At 36.8% G+C, this 17980-nt stretch overlaps 1 protein-coding gene across 1 annotated transcript in view; it reads left to right on the forward strand.

The window, feature by feature from the left end:
- The window catches only part of Brip1 (BRCA1 interacting DNA helicase 1), an 86261-nt gene that overhangs the window by 37901 nt on the left and 30380 nt on the right, over window positions 1-17980 (forward strand). Inside the window, 6 exon segments of the mRNA XM_090351753.1 lie at window positions 1380-1579; window positions 2645-2777; window positions 3568-3719; window positions 5850-6012; window positions 6127-6267; window positions 8099-8260. Coding sequence (XP_090207879.1) covers window positions 1380-1579; window positions 2645-2777; window positions 3568-3719; window positions 5850-6012; window positions 6127-6267; window positions 8099-8260 — 951 coding nt within the window.

The following is a 17980-nucleotide window of genomic DNA, read 5'->3' on the forward strand; positions in this document are numbered from 1 at the left end:
TTTTACTTTTCTGTATGAATTACTGTAAATAAGTTTGTGTCAACAGTACTGAAAACATATAAAGATGTATTAACTAAATTCGAGACTTAGCCATCTTAATTTACAAACTAATAAATTTTAAGGATAACAGCAAGTTTCTTCAGTTGACAATTATGAAGTTTTGGGCTAGGTAATTCTTTGCTGTGGTGGCTGTCTTGTGCAGTGCAGGATATTTAGTAAGATCCCTGGTTTTTGTTTGTAGATCCCTAGAGTAGCTTTCTCAAAGTATCATCAAAAATGCCTCTAAATGTTGCAAAATGTCCCCATGAGAGACCTATTTACAGCCATTGTTCTTTCTCATTAATAGTTCTAGAGGATTATCTAGAACCTTATCTGAAGAAAACATGTTTTAAAGAACTTATATTTAGAGGCTATACATATTATGAAAATTATGCTTTGAGAACTTTTTTTGTTTTTAACCAGTCCTGGGGCTCGTACTCAGGGCTTGGGCACTGTCTCTGAGCGTCTTTTGCTCAAGGCTAGCATTCTGCCACTTGAGCCAGAGTGCCACTTCTGGCTTTTTCTGATTACATGGTACTGAGGACTTGAACCCAGGCCTTCATGCATCCTAAGGAAGCACTTTACCAGTAAGCTACATTCCCAGCCAGGATTATGCAATTCTTGACTGACCTTTAACTAGGTACCTCCCCTCCAAATCATTGTATATATGATTGCTAGGTCAGTCTTCCAATTTTTTTTTTTTTTTTTTTTGCCAGTCCTAGGCTTAAGGTCAGGGCCTGAGCACTGTCCTTGGATTTTTCTCAAGGCTAGAACTCTACCACTTGAGCCTCAGCACCACTTCTGGCTTTTTCTAAGTACGTGGTACCAAGAAATCGCTCCTGCTTCCTCCTCCCTCCTTCTCCCTTACCCCCTCCCTCCTAACCCCCTCATTCAGGGTCTGGATGCTGTTCCTGAGCCTTTTTACTTAAGATCAGTGCTTTACCAGCTGAGCCATAGCTCCACTTCCAGCTTTTTGGTGGTTAATAGGAGGTAAGAGTCTCATCCTCTCCTGTCCAGGCTTGCTTTCAAACCAGAACCCTCAGATCCTTGGCCTTCTGAGTGGCTAGGATTACAGGTGTGAATCACTGGCACCCAGCTAATACCGTTTTTTTTTTCAATGATAGATTTGCTAAGTGTTTTAAGATTTAAAAGTATCAAACTTTAATATAGAACTGATATTTGGTTGTGCTTCTGAAATTTTATTTAAGGTTGAAAATCATTTGCTCATGTAATTGCAAAAGCAGTATTGGTCTTGAGTATGTATTTTAAATGAATCCTCTTGCTGCTATTCGATCCGTTTTTGTCAAAATGTTTTACAGGAAAGTTCTTTTACCTTATAGATGGATATAAATCTGAAAGAGCAAGTTGTCATTTTAGACGAAGCTCATAACATTGAAGACTGTGCTAGGGAGTCAGCAAGTTACAGTGTAACAGAAGTTCAACTTCGGTTTGCTAGAGATGAACTAGATGGCTTGGTCAATAATAATATAAGGAAGAAAGACCACGAACCCCTACGAGCTGTATGCTACAGCCTCATTAAGTAAGAATAAATAATTGTCTGTCCGTGCATTTATGTTGTCTTTATATTAACACATGTTTTGCCATGCCAGGGTATTTTAAAGTTTGGATATCAATGTAAATATTTAAACTTTAAATCTAAAACAGAATTTGGTTTTATCTTTTGTCTCTGTCTTGCCCATCTAAGGACAATGAACCTATCAGTTCCTCAAATCAAGGCTATAAGTATTACCCGTGGTGACGGCCTCACGTCATCAAGCACATCACCGCATTCTGTTTTGGATACACATTCCCCCCAGCCACCCTCTTATCTGGGTATTGTCTATATTCAGTTGTTAGAATAATTTTCACTTCAGAGAGCACATCACAGATATTCAAATCAAAGTAGCAACTAGGTTATGTTAACCTAACTTATTTTTATCTTTTTGTCTCTGTGTTTAGTTTTTTCTCTTTCTTTCTTTCACTGAAGTTACGCTTGGCTTTATGCCTGTCAGCATCTGGAGTACCTCGCTCAGGATCTTGTCCCTAAGCTTTTTTTTTTTTTTTTGCTAAAGGCTGGTATTATACCCCTTGAGACATAGCTTCAATGCCAGCCTTTTGAGAAGTTAATTGGAGATGAGTCTCATAGACTTTCTTTTTTTTTTTTGCCAGTCCTGGGCTTGGGCTCAGGGCTTGAGCACTGTCCTTGGACTTTCTCAAGGCTAGCACTCTACCACTTTAGCATCAGCACCACTTCCGGCTTTTTGCTATGTATGTGGTACCAAGGAATTGAACCCGGGTCTTCGTGCATGCTAGACAAGCACTCTACCACTAGGCCAAACTCCGGCCCTCTCATAGACTTTCTTACCCAGGCTGGATTTGAACCACAATCCTCAGATCTTGGCCTACTGAATAGGTAAAATTATAGACATGAGCCACTGGTGCTTACCTAACAAACACTTTTTAGTTATATAAGTATATAAGTGCACTTTTAAGATATTTTAATTTTATATCCTAAGAGCTTTAAGAAATAATTTATCGTTATATAGAAACAGTTCTCATAATACACTTAAAGGTAATACTGATTAACACATTTATTTTATTATAGTTGGTTAGAAGAAAACTCTAAATATCTTATAGAAAGAGATTATGAATCATCTTGTAAAATATGGAATGGAAATGAAATGCTCTTAAATTTACACAAGATGGGTATCACTTCTGCTATTTTTCCTGTTTTGCAGGTAAGATTCATTTTTACCATTTGTGAAATTTAGTCTATTACAAGTGATTTAGAAGTGAATACATTTATAATAAATCAAGCAAATAATCCAGAATTTTAAAAAAATTAGCATTTTAGAACCTGGATGTGGGAGCTCACACTTGTAATCCTAGCTACTTAGGAGGCTTGAGTTTTGAGGGTTGTGGGGGAAGCTAGCCTGGGCAGCAAAGTCTGTGAACCTCTTACTCCAATTTATCACCAAAAACTAACTTGCCAGTATCATATATATGTTTATTTATGTATTTGAAATAGGAAAGGGAAGGGGGGAAAGCAAGATGACTGGGAGGGGGTGGAGGGAAGGAAATGGGATAAAAACATCAGAAGGGGTATCAGTGTGTGAGAAGTAATGTACATACTATCTGGTGAATATAAACCCCTCTATACATTACAATAAAAAAATAACTTACCAGGGTTTTGCTTGAGATTGCATTGACTCTGTAGATGGTTTTGGAAGAACAAGCATCTTAAAGATATTACATCACCCTGTCATAATTTTAGATTATCTCCATTCATTTAGATTTTCTTTAATTTCTTGTGAAATTTGATTTCCCTCGTGGATTTAAAGAAATATTTCTTCACCTAGCATTTCTGAGATATGCTTGACAAATATATAATAATAATTATATACTGTATAATAATAATGTTTATCTAAAATTTTAATGCATGTTTTATTTGCATCTCATTACATACTTTGGGGAAATTTCCATCCCTTCCTCATCCCTCCCTAGGCTTAATATGAAAATTTCTTTTAGGGACATTTTTCTGCTGTTCTTCAAAAGGAAGAAAAAATAGCATTTCAAGGTAAAGAGGAGACAAGAGAAGTTCCCATTATTAGTGCTTCAACTCAGATAATGCTCAAAGGACTTTTTATGGTGCTTGACTATCTTTTCAGGGAAAATAGCAGGTAAGTGATGATCAGGTTTGTATTTTCCCTCTTAAAAATTGTAGCTTAATTGTTAGTAGTATGTGTTTAATTCATACTTATTGTAATGCTGGGCATGGTAACATACTCCTGAAATCCCAGGTACTCTGGAGGGGAAGCAGAAGTTCAGTCATGAATTGCAGGCTAAGTAAGACTCTATCTCAAATACAAAAGTTTTGTGCTATGAGTCATTTGGCAGAGTACTTGCCTAGCATGCTTGGAGCCATAGGTTGAATTTGTAGAACTGCAGCATTTTTTATTTTGTTTGTTTGTGTGTGTATGTGTGTGTTTGCCAGTCCTGGGGCTTGAGCTCAGGGGCTGGGTACTGTCCTTGGATACATTTTGCTCAAGACTAACACTTTACCAGCTGAGCCACAGCACCACTTCTGGCCTTTTCTGTTTATGTGGTACCAAGGAATTGAACTCAGGGCTTTGTGCATGCTAGGCAAGCACTCTACCACTAGGCCACACTCCCACAGTGTTTGTTTTTGTAAAGGGAATGGACTAGTAAACCTTAAGCTTCCTAGACAAATGCTCACCCCTTGAGCCATGCCTCTAGCACATCTCCCTGTCCTCTGTCCTCACCCCCACAACTAATTTTAAATGAGTAGGAAAACTGAGAACAAGTACAGAGTATTATCATTGAAAGGAGACTGAGTCCCAGATTTTAAAGGGACTTAGAAAATTTTTTTTTTTTTTTTTGCCAGTCCTGGGCTTGAGCTCAGGGCCTGAGCACTGTCCTTGGACTTTCTCAAGGCTAGAGCTCTACCACTTGAGCCTCAGCACCACTTCCGGCTTTTTTCTATGTATGTGGTAACGAGGAATCAAACCTGGGTCTTCATGCATGCTACGCAAGCACTTTAACCACTAGGCCAAACTCCCGGCCTTAGAAATTTTTTTATATTAAGTTGCTAACACTTTTTGTTTTTTGCCTGTCCTGGGGCTTGAGCTCAGGGCCTGGGCACTGGGCTATACTCCTTGCTTTGCTAGCACTTAAAAAAAAAAACAAAAAAACAACAACATCTGGAGCTTGAACTCTGGGCCTGGGCGCTGTCCCTAAGCTCTTCAGCTCAAGGCTACCGCCCTACCTCTACAGCCACATCATCACTTCCGGTTTCTAATTGGAAATGAGAGTCTCATGGTCTTTAGTGCCTGGATTGGCATTGAACCTCCATCCTTAGATCTCAGCCTTCTGAGTAGCTAGGATTACAGTCATGAGCCACTGTACCTGGCTTCCACTAGTACTTTTAAAACTATTACAAATTATTTTTTCATATAATTCAAAAGTTTAACTTGTTTTTTAGTTTCTTTCACTATATTATTATTTTTTGTTTTGCAACTAATTATGTTGTAGCAAAGAACCTGAATTTTAATTCTGGTTCTGTAATGATTTATGTAGTGTTGGCGAATGAGACTGGGAAATGGCTGATGAGAAGTAGATGGTTAGATGGTAATAACTAATTGATTTTGTGGGTTGATGGCTTAAATTTGTATCAGAATTTTTTTGGGGGGTGGGTTTGCAGACTTTTACTTGCAGAAATCTGCAACAGTTAGCTAAACAATGTTGAGATGGTACAAAATAAGCCTCCTTTTGATAGGCACCGAGCAGAAATCCTACAAAACAGATGGGTCCAAAATACAGTGGTATCTTTTTTTTTTTTTGCCAGTCCTGGGCTTGGGCTCAGGGCTTGAGCACTGGTCCTTGGACTTTCTCAAAGCTAGCACTCTACCACTTGAGCCTCAGCACCACTTCCAGGTTTTTTCTACGTATGTGGTACCGAGGAATCGAACCCAGGTATTTGTGCATGCTAGGCAAGCACTCTACCACTAGGCCAAACTCCTGGCCCCTCCAATGGTATCTTGATGTGTGTGGACAGAGGTTTCATCCCATATGCCCGATTCCCACATTATTTTCCAAATAATGTAAATCAAACCCATTAATGCAGCCAACTAGCCATTTTGTATCAGAATTCAGTGGTGAGAATGTTTATTTTTAGAGTGTGGAAAAGGTTTTCAAGTGTGTGTTGATATTGTTTTTTACTTTGTATGTAGCTGGGTCATTATATACTTTATAATGTTTTGTCATTTAATTAGCATTGTCTTTGCATTTAGATTTGCAGATGATTATAAAATTGCTATTCAACAGACTTATTCCTGGATAAATCAGATTGATATTCCAGATAAAAATGGATTGGTTGTACCAAAAAACAAGAAGCGTTCAAAACAGAAAATTGCAGTTTATGTGCTAAACTTTTGGTGCTTAAATCCTGCTGTGGTAAGCTCATCATGTTGTAAATGAATTTTTTGTCTTTTTTGGTCAATACCAACAGTTAAATGAATGCATTTGACTCTTTTAAAGATGAATTTATTTACTGAATTTTTCCTTTAGGCCTTTTCAGATATTAATGGCAAAGTTCGGACAATTGTTTTGACATCTGGGACCTTATCCCCAATGAAATCTTTTTCATCTGAGCTTGGTGTTACATTTAGTGTCCAACTAGAGGCTAATCATGTCATTAATAATTCACAGGTTAGTTGTTTTTTGTTTTTTTTTTTGAGGCTCTCAGTCTTCTTACTTCAGTATACTAGCCTTTCTTTCTTTCTTTTTTCCTTCTTTCTTTCTTTGTCGTTTATGGGGCTTGCACTCTACCACTTGAGCCTCAGCACCACTTCCAGGTTTTTTCTACGTATGTGGTACCGAGGAATCGAACCCAGGTATTTGTGCATGCTAGGCAAGCACTTTAACCACTAGGCCAAACTCCCGGCCCTTGTTCTTGTTTTTTAAAGTTAAGTAATTTATAGTGATTAGCTATAAGTTAACTATCACCCATGTGCTCAACACAATTGTAGGTCTTTAGAAAGCTTTATACATAAGACTGGGGGCATTTTTGGTTCTTATAATTGATACTTAGTAGTTGGGGATCAAAACTGTAAGCTCCTCTATAACTAAGAATTTGCTTTCCAAGGGCCAAGGTGCCAGGGGTCTCCTGTGTGGAAGCATTACTATAAACAACAGTGAAGTAAGAACACAGAGTCTGTCTACAGTTTCAAGTGCCATTTTTAGTGGCATTAATAAATATAGCAAGGGTAGCAAATTTATCATATATTTTCTCTTGAGAATTAAGGCTCTAATTAATTATGATGTCAACCTGGTATGGTAAAGTCCATTTAATATGTAATAGTAATGGATTATAATAATGCTAACTGTGTTTTACTATAATATCCTCCAACAACACTTTATTACTTTTTTTTTGGTGGGGGAGTCAACCAAAAAGCTTTATTTACACAAGAAAAGTAACAAGCAAATTCTTAAGACCAGAGCAGAAACAGTATTATTTTGCTTATGTGTGACAAAACACCCGCAGCATAGATAGAAGCCATTTAAACCGCTTGGAAGTATGAATTTCAGTCATGTTGAGAGTATCCATTGTTGCTCAGCCAATTTGCATACTGTAAAATTGTTACTCATACCTACTGAACTACCATTCCCTTCCCCCTCTACCACTAGCCTCCAGTAACACTAGCTATAGCTGGAGAAGCATACCAGCTCGTTTTATTGCTAAGCAATCATGTAGTTGAAATGGAATTTGTCATCTGTCTCGCAAATATTCTGCAGATGAAATAAAGTTTTTCCATTTTCTAATCAAACTATCCACACTAAGGTTAGATCTATGAAAGTAGAAGAATTGTGAGTAACTATAAAATTTGGTGTGTCTGATTTCTTAAGAATCTTTGAACATCAATGAGCATGTAACCAAGTACTTCTGTTACTATTGAGACTATCTGTGGCAAATCATACTAGCCTTCACTCCCAATATTTTGGAATTAATCTGATTTTGCAGTTATATCATCCTGATCCATCCGTTTTATGTGTTCACTTAATCATCCCACAAGCACTGTTCTTTGCTTAATTTTGAGAAGCCACTGAGGAAACAGAGGAACATTTCACTTTCAAAGAACTTCATTCTAAGTAAATTCAGTGATTTACTTAAAAATTTCTATAAGTTAAATCTGTATATATTATAGCCTTTTTCCCATCCATACTTCCTTTTTATGGAATGCTTTACAGGTGATACATTATGATTTCTTCCTCACGTCATCTGTGTATATTCTATAGATGTTTCTTTGTTTACTATGGGGATTGAGGATTATTCTTTAGTGATAATTTGATTGGAATTGATAACAACTCAATGTCTACGTAAAGGTAAAGAAAAAATAGTAACAATCTAAAATAAATTTCTGCTAGGTTTATTGCTTGATCTTTCGTTATATATAAATGGAAATGCTTCCCCCCCTCTCATGAAATCCTAATTTTCATACCTTGTTTAGGCACAACTAATACTAGCATATTGATATTCTAGGTTTGGGTTGGTACTATTGGTTCTGGCCCTAAGGGTCGGAATCTCCGTGCTACCTTCCAGCATACTGAAACATTTGCGTTCCAGGATGAAGTGGGAGCACTTTTGTTATCTGTGTGCCAGACTGTGAGCCAAGGAATTTTGTGCTTTTTGCCATCTTACAAGGTAAAGAATGTTTTATTATTTCTTTTACCTTTAAAAATGTAGGAATGCCAAGATAAGTATACTATAGTTTTCTGAACATTATGTTATTTTATTTGTTGATCAAGACACTACTTGTTACTGCTTTATTTGAAAGTCTAACATGACTGATGACACAGAGATAAGACCCTTTTAGCTTTGTCATAAGAAATGTTAGTTATATAAAAGGTCTGTTTATGTACATGTGATGTTTATATTTAGAGGCAGCTTGGAAGCAGTTTCTTTTTCTTTTAAAAATTACACATTTGAAGGTTTCTGCAAAGTGAATTCTTTGCTTCATGCATCCGACCAGAAGAAATTTAATTTTCTTATTTTAGAATCACTCTGATTTGGTAACTTTTAAAGGTTAAACTTAAAATTACATGGCATAGTGTTTTTCTTGTTTTTAGAATAACTCTTTTTATAACTTTTTTTTTTCTCATTTTTGCTAGTCCTGGGCTTGAGGTCAGGGCCTGAGCAATGTCCTTGGGTTTTCTCAAGGCTAGGGCTCTACCACTTGAGCCACAGCACTACTTCTAGTTTTTTCAGTATATGGAGTACTGAGGGATCAAACCTGGGTCTTTGTGCATGCTAGGCAAGCACGTTACCACTAGGCTAAACCCCCAACCCCTTTTGATAACTTTTTGAGGGTAAATTAAAATTATGATATATTTTAGTCCTCAGTATCAAAAGGTCAAAATCAAATATAATTTCTGAGAATAATATATTAACCAAATATAAGTTAATTTCAGCGTATAAAAAAAGAAAATTAAAAATTATTTTTCAAGATTGTTTTTGACCATTGAAATTCTATGCATTTTGGATAGGTTTTTTAATTTTATTTTTAGTGCAAAATATTTTTATTGTAATTAATAAAAGGGTTACAGTTATATTCACCAGATAGAAGGTGCATTACTTCACACACATTGATACCTTTCTTATGTTTTTGTCCCCATTTCCCCCCCCACCCCTGCATTTTGGATAGGTTTTATGTTCTTGATAAAACTGAGTCTTCTGGCTAGGAGTGTGGTTTAGTTGTAGAGTGCTTTCTTGGCATATACAAGGCCTGTGTTCATTCTTTAGTATTGGAGGGGAAATGGCCTTACATATTTTATTTTCCTTTTAATTGTATCTTCTTTAATTTCTTTTAGCAGTATTTAATAGTTTTCATTGGTTAAGTTTATTGCTAAATATTTTATTATTTTTGATGCTCATGGAATTGATTTCCTAATTTCCTTTTCAAATCTTATAATCTGTCAATAGATCATTTACTTCTTGTGTACATGTATATCTTGAATTTTGGAGTAAATCAGTCTTGTAGTTTTCATTCCTAACAATCTTCTACTTCATTTTCATGGATTCTAGAATGTATAATAATGTAGGCACACAAGGCAGTTCAAGTGTGGTATATTATTAATCAGAAATAATTAAGAAATGTATAGGTTAACATATATACCTACACACACACACACACACACACACACACACATCATTTTTTTGGTAGTGGTGAAGTTTGAACTCAGGGCTTCTTGCAGGATTGCTTGACTGGTGCTACCATTTGAACCTCACCTCAAGAGCAGCTTTTTGCTAGTTAATTTGAGACAATCTCAGACTTTTCTGCCTGGGTTGGCTTTTAACCTTGATCCTCTAGATCTCAGTCTTCTGAGAATGAGTCATCAGTGCTTTCCTGTGAAGGGGACAGAATTTTAAATTTTAAATGGAAAAATTTCAAGTTTTGAGCGTCTGTGAGTGTAGCCTAGTGGTACACTTAGTATGCATGCTTGCTTAGCATGCATGAAGACCTGGGTTCGATTCCTGTGTACCATATACACAGAAAAAACTAGAAGTGGTGCTGTGGCTTCAAGTGGTAGAGCCTTCACCTTGAACAAATAAAGCTCAAGGACAGTGCCCAGGCCCTGAGTTCAAGCCCCATGACTTGCAAAAATAATAAATAAATAATAAATTAATAAAAAACAAACAACCCTGTATTTGTACAAATTGAAACTATGGCTCCAAGCATGCTAGGCAAGTAGTCTGCCAATTATAACACTTTTGTATTTGAGACAGAATCTCATTATCTTTTGCCAGTTAGCCTGCAATTCATGATTGAACTTCTGCTTCCCCTCCAGAGTACCTGGGATTTCAGGAGTACGTTACCATGCCCAGCATTACAATAAGTATGAACTAAACGCAAGCTGCTAACAGATGGCTCACGCCTGTAATTCTAGCCACTTAGGAAGCAGAAATCTGAGGATCATGGTTTGAGGCTAGCCCAGGGAGGAAAGCCTGTGAGAGATTCTAATTTCCAATCAACTTCCAGAAAAGCCAGAAGTGGAGCTGTGGCCTAAGTGGTAGAGTACTAGCCTTGAGCAAAGAAGCTCAGGGCAGCATCCAGACTCAAGTTCAAGCCTCAAGACTGACTCTCTCTCTCTCTCTCTTTGGACTGACTCTCTCTCTCTCTCTCTCTCTCTCTCTCTCTCTCTCTCTCTCTCTCTCTCTCTCTCTCTCTCTCTCTCACACACACACACACACACACACAAACGGCATAACATTTTAGAACAAGGACACAGAAAATGTGTTATAATCACAATGTAATTTCGCTTGTATGAAAATCCAATGGAAAGACTTCACTGGAAATGGCTTATTTTCATAAAAGAACCATTGAAAAGAGTATAAAGCCACACATTTTAATGGTATTTTTCCTTTTATTATAAACCATATTATTTACGTAAGGTTTAAGGTGACAAAGTTGTAGTTTTTTTTTTTTCTTCAGAGCCTTCTATTAATTGCCATAGTTGTGTGAAGAATGCCATTCCCCTAGTAAGCTAAATCTGATTTTGACTCTATTGTTAACTGGTAGCACCACTGCTTTAGAACTCTCTTAAGGATTATTTTTTTTGATGGGGGAATTTCTGAGCCTTTTTCATGGTAATTTTTCATTAAAATTTTCTGAAAAGAGACACTCTGGTGCCAAATAATCTTTGTATATGTCAGTTACAGACTGACTTCCCTGTACATCTTTATGAAGGAATGTTTTATATTCACCACTGGATGTCACATAATGAATAAAATGTGAATGTTTCTATTCAGTGTCTAGTTTTCTAAGTAATATTTAGCGTTAAATTTGTAGTGCTGTTTGTTGATGCCTTTCTTGCTTCTTAAGCTCTATTGCACTTGATCTAAAGGAGAAATGAAATTGCTACATTTAAGTTATCTTTCCTTAGTCAGATAGGTAATGGATTTGGCTAGCTTTCTCAGCAGTGTTCAGTAGGGCTGTTCATGCTGGAGCCCTTGGAACATGGTGGGGAGGCTGTACCAGTCTCAGCTTTAGGTATATGTAGTTCTTGAGTTTCAAGATGCAGTTTGTAGCCAGCTCTTCAGAAGAGCTGTAAAATGCCCTAGACAAGCTCATAACATTGGGACTGGAGCTCTCTTGGAGGATAGCCTGAAATATCCCTGTAAATCTTGGTAGTTATTCAGTCCCTTATCATTGCAATCAAGATTTTTTTTTCAGAACTCAAACCCAAAATACTTGGCTTCCAAACAATTGCCATTTGAAAAATCGCATTAGTGAATCCCCTAGGTGTTATTTCAGAAATAGACTAAGTACTGCTGCATTAATTTTTTAAAGCCTTTGAATTGTTTTAAAAAAGAAACCATGGACATAAGATCGAATACAAAATTAATTTCTCAATTTCTAGTTTCATATGCATTAAGAATAAGCCAGGCACCAATGGCTCACACCTGTAATCCTACATACTTTGGAGGCTAAGTTTCCAATGATCTCAGTTTGAAGCCAGCTCAGGCAAGAAAGCCTGTAAGACTCTTATCTACAGGTAAACACCAAAATGCCAGAAGTAGAGTAGTGGTAGAACACTAGTCTTGAGCATCGAAGTTCAGGGACCTCCAGGATATAGAAACAAAAGCCATATAGTAAGTGATTGTTGTCCTTAAAGTACTATGTTGTCTCTCATCTCTTTGGCTGTCCCTTGGTTATCTCATATTGTTACAGTATTTCACCTTGGTATCTGATATATTGGATATATGCTTATTTAGTTATTTGAAATCGGATAGGGAAGAGGGGGGAACAAGATGAGGGGCGGGGGTGGGGGGAGGTTAATGGGGACCAAGACATGAGAAAGGGTATCAATGTTTGTGAAGTAATGTACCTTCTATGTGGTGAAAAGTTTATATGTATACTTGTAATAATTTACTTTTGTCTGTTAACAACATGTATACATTTGAGCTGCTTCTGTCTCCAAAAAATTGTGTGAGACTATATTAGCAGGTGCTGGTGCCTGTAATTTTTTTTTTGTCAGTCCTGGGACTTGAACTCATGATATGGGCATTGTCCTTGGGCTTTCTCAAGGCTACTGCTCTGCCAGTTGAGCCACAGCACCACTTCTGACTTTTTCTGTGTATGTAGTACTGAAGAATCAAACCCAGGGCTTTGTGCGTGCTAGGCAAGCACTCTACCACTAGGCCATACTCCTGGCCCTTGCGAGACTCTTATCTCCAAATGATCACAGAAAAATTTAGAAATGGCATGGTGGCTTAAGTGGTAGAGTGCTAGCCTTGAAGAAGCAGGGATCTAGTAGTAAATGTAATGGTTGAAGTAATTCTATTCTATTCCTTGTGCTTCTCTCACTTCTTGGTGTGCATGTGTATGTACATATATGCTCATGCCAATGCCAGTATTAAGGCTTGAACTCAGGGCCTCATGCTCTCACTTGGCATTTTTGCTCAAGGCTAGTGCTCTACCATTTGAGCTATACCTCCAGTTCTGCCTTTTTGGTGTTAATTGGAGGTGAATATCTCTTGGATTTGTCTGCCCCAGCTGACATCAAACCACAGGGCTCAGATTCTCAGCCTTCTGACTAGCTAGGGTTACACTGCCTGCACCTGGCTTCTGAGCTGTATTTTTCATACATGAAATGACAGAAAACTCACATATTAGGAAACATTAAACATATTATGTATAATTCAAGATTAATCAAGTATACATTTTTTGGATAAAAGTAAATTTTTTGAGTTGATATTAGCTAGAAAAGCTTGAGGGCTCCAGGCATCCTGTCTTGGTTCTAGTCTTTAATATATGTAACTAATCTTCATGGTAGCGATCAATTGATTTTTCTTTTTTGGATGCCATTACTGACTACTGGGATTACAGGCACACACTACCATCCCTGCAGATAACAACCCACACATGAACAGAGAAAAACTTACACAAGTATGCCTGACCATATCAGTTTACTTGCTTATTTAGCTACTATCCGTGTGTGTATGTGTGTGTGTGTGTGTGTGTGTGTGTGTGTGTGTGTGCGTGCGTGTGCGTGTGCGTGTGTGCCACTTTTTTGGTAAGAGGACACATGGAGCCAGAGTAAGTTTTTCTTTCTTTCTTTTTTTAAAAAAAATAATTAATTTTTGCCAGTCCTGGGCTTGCGCTCAGGGCCTGAGCACTGTCCTTGGACTTTCTCAAGGATGGAGCTCTACCACTTGAGCCTCAGCACCACTTGTGGCTTTTTTCTGTGTATGTGGTACCAAGGAATTGAACCCAGGTCTTTGTGCATGCAAAGCATTTCTACCACTATGTCAAATTCCCCACCCTCTTTCTTTTATATTTATTCAATAAAGAAAGTTTATTAATTTTAATGTGAAAAACAATCAGACTTTCAAAATGAATGTTGATCTTTTCTATATTCTTCAACACCTGACTACTTTTTTAAATTTTTTATTGTTGGGGTAATGTATGGAGGGTTACAGTTACATTCATCAGGTAGTAGGTGCACTCCTTCTCACACATTGATCCCCCTTCTCATGTTTTTGTCCCCATTTCCCTCCTTCCACTCCCTCCCAGTCATCTTGACTAATAAGATATCATGAAGTCTGAAGTATACTTAGTATTATGAATATTTGAGACCTCATATACATATGACATATGTTAAATATTTAATATCCCTCTATGTTTATATGCAAGTGCTGTGCTTATGTGTTTAGTCTGCTTTGTAAGTTTCTAATGTATTTCTCTGATTTTAACATAAGAGTTTTACCCATCCATTTGGGTTCTTCTGCTTTTTACTGAAATTGAGTATTGTCATGTATCATGAAAACTGTAAATTGTAGGCAATAAATTACAATCTTTTGGCTTTTTTCTTCTGGGCTTTTTCACTTTTTTCGTTTTTTTAGCCAAGGTCTCAATATGTAGCCTTGGAACTTGCTATATTGCCCAGTCTGGCCTTGAGCTCATGCCTCCATCTCCCAAGTTCTGGGATTACAAACACATACCATCCTGCGTGGCCATAGTTTAGTCTCTTTTTGAGTAAAATATATAACCAAATGGCAAGGTGCTTCAATAAAAATTCATATTTCTAGTCTTTTTGGGGGGAAGGAGGGTAAGCTGTGTGGCTTGAACTCAGACTTTCCCTGAACTCTTTTGCTCAAGGCTTTGAGCCTTAGCATCACTTGGGATTTTCTGGTGGTTAACTGGAGATACGACTCTCATGGACTTTCCTGTCTGGGCTGGCTTTGAACCATGATCCTCAGATCTCAGGCTCCTGAGTAGCTAGGATTACAGGTGTGAGCCGCCACCACCACTTAACTTAATCTTCTTTTTTAATTCTTATATGTTTGAATACAGCAAAAACTTAAGGAGTACCCATTTTTAGTATAAATGTTACTGTTTGAATAATAGGAAGTATTTCTTTAATATTAATGCTTCATGGAATGAATAATAAGGAATCATCTTTACATGGAAAAATATGACAAGTTTTACTTAGGAAGTACATAATGTGAATAAGGTTATAGAAGATGGTAGTATATAGAGACAGGACTATTAAAAGCATTAAGACTTGAGTACTGCCTATTAAAGTGAATAAATGGTAATATTACAAAGTTAAACACATGCCAAAAACCATTTTCCAGGGGACAGGGATTGTAACAATACCATTAATGAGGGCAAAGAGGTCTTAATGCAATTTGCACTTTCTAAAGTTTCAAAAAGAGGCTTTGAGTTAGTGAGTTATGAATGCACTGAACATCTGGAAGTGGGTAAGCGCTGTGGACATTGAGCAAACGCAGGATTTCCCCATGAGTTTGCGTCCTCACTCACTGCCTCCCTAGTGAGATACCGGTTTTAAGAAGTTTGAAAAAGTAAAATGACAGTGTCCAGATGAGACAGAGACATTCCACAGTGTCTTTTTCATTTGTGAGATCTGATTTTTTTTTAATTGCCCCTGTGGTAATTTCCAAGTGATGTGGACACCAAATAGTAAGTTAAATCATCTCTATCACTGTGTGTCTGTCTCTGTGTTTGAATAGTATTTACTCTTTATAAAGAGAAAAACCATTTATGACAGATATCTCACAGCCTTCACAATATATATGCCTTTAAGCCTGAGAGAGAGCTCTGTCAGGGGGCTTGCCTCAAAGTTATTTGAGTTCTAGGTACTACATTAGATACTTAATAGAATTTAACTACCAGCTGAGTTGTTTACATTATTTCGTTCTTTCTATTACGTCTCTGGTGAAAGAGAAATAATTCAACTGCACATATGTGTAGGGAGAATGTCATGTAAAATAGAAAATTTGCTTTAGGCCATTTTCACTGAGATGATCATTGTGCTTTTCCTTAGAACTACTCTCCCGATTTGCATGTTGCCCCTGTGCACTCCTTACTAGAGGGCTTTTAAAGAACTTTTTACAAAATCCTCACTGAAGAGACTAAAATAAACATGTTGTACTCTGTCTAACTATTGCCTTCTGGTCACCAAATTTCCCCCCCTTTCAAATTATTTCTCATATTTCTTAACCTGGACTAAAATCTAGATGTACTTGGAAAAGGGCATTGCCTTGTCAGCCCTGTCCAGCTGTGACTGGTTTTTCCTCTCATAACTTGTGGTACCTCAGATGTACTGTGTGTTCTAGTTTTCTTAAAACCAGTTATTATTTATTTTATTGTGGGGTAATGTATAAAGCGGTTACAGTTACATTCGCCAGGTAGTAGGTGCATTACTTCTCACACATTGATACCCCTTCTCATGTTTTTGTCCCCATTTCCCATTCCAATCATACTGTTCTGGTTTTTAAACCTTAATATTCTTTAAAAAATAAGTGGGAAGAAAGGTGAAAAGGAAGGAGGGTGGGAAGAGGTAAAGTTTTGTTGATTCACCAGCAGAAACTTTTAGTCTCTGAGCTCATATGTTTAATCCTGTCACTCTGGCTTCGTCTTTATTGCTATGTTATTAATCACCTGAGTACTTTTTTAGATGACTGTAAATAACAAACATTTATTGGTGTCATTTATGGTGACATTTTTTTATATAGGCAAATCCCTCTTTCCCCCACCTCAAGACATATGAGCAAGTGCTGATGAAAAGCAGTAAATAGCCACTTGGGCTATAGCCTTTTCAACTCCACTCTCATCACATGAGTATTTTTTATCAAGGACTTGGTACCTTATTATACAGTTTTTCCTCTTTATTATCCTCCTTGACCTCTCATTGATTTAGGACCTTTTTTATTCATTTATTAATTTTTTTCAATATTTCTTGTGAGGGACTGTTAATGGTACTAGACAATCAATAGTTAATGAAACAGTTAAAAATGTTCTGTTTCAGGGGTGAGAAGCAAAAAATAAACCAGTCATCTAGAAAGATGCTGATATGTTAGATGAGACTGGACTGAGTGATTTTGATCCACCAGATTTCTTCCCACTTTCTCCCCCATAGATCAACAGCTTTCACCGACATTCTTTCTGATGATTTCATATGTGATTAAATCTCAAAATGACTCAAAATTCTATTTTTTCCCTTTCCCTTCCCCTTTTCATCCTATGTACTCCCTTATTTAGTCTGATATTCTATGTTTATACATATAATTGTGTGTGTGTTTGAGTGTGTGTGTGTATCTGTATTTCATCAAAGTTTCCTTGCTGAATCCATTTCTTTATGTTCTCCTGGTTTTTCCACATGAATTCTTAGTTTCATCATTTTTCTTAGTTTTACAGTTTATCATTCCATTCTAATCTCCTCTCTTATCCATATAGTCAACTGCCAGACTGACATTTCAATTTAAGTATCTTAAAGGCAACTTAAAATATTTCCTTCCAGGCTTGGCACTTTTCTAGTATTGTCCATATGAACAAATGGTACCATAATCAGATACCAATGGAGCATCTGTGAACTTTTCTCTCCCTTTCTTATAATATCCAATCCAACCCTATTTATTTAAAATTTTAAATACATCTGTAATCTATTCATTTTATTTCTCTAAAGTATAATTTTCAAAAAGGTAAAATTGTGACTCACTTTTCAATATAAAATAAATACTTACCAAAGAGGTGTATTAAACACTGATTTATGAGGGAATAGCGTGATGATAAGGCAAATTCAGAAAATATTGAAGGAGCTGTAACTGTTTAAAGGAATAAAATATGAGATTGCTGATATGAACACAATCTAATAAACACAATAGGCTAATAAACTTTAGCCTTTGGGATTATCTTCTCTCCTGGACAGAAATCACTTGAAGTTCTACTAAAAAAAAGTATACAAGTTAAAATGCAGTTCTACTCAAGTCTAGGTCCTGTACTGTAATTATAGCAAAGAGAAAATTCAACGAAGTGTATTTCCCTAGGTAAACCTTTAGGTGTTCTCCCCTGTTTAAAATAGGAAATTTATGCTTTCTTTTTCTCCTTTTATGCATTTT

This window comes from Megascapheus bottae, chromosome 17 (genome assembly GCF_031878675.1).
Source record: "Megascapheus bottae isolate mThoBot1 chromosome 17, mThoBot2.hap1, whole genome shotgun sequence".
In the NCBI taxonomy this organism is placed as follows: domain Eukaryota; kingdom Metazoa; phylum Chordata; class Mammalia; order Rodentia; family Geomyidae; genus Megascapheus; species Megascapheus bottae.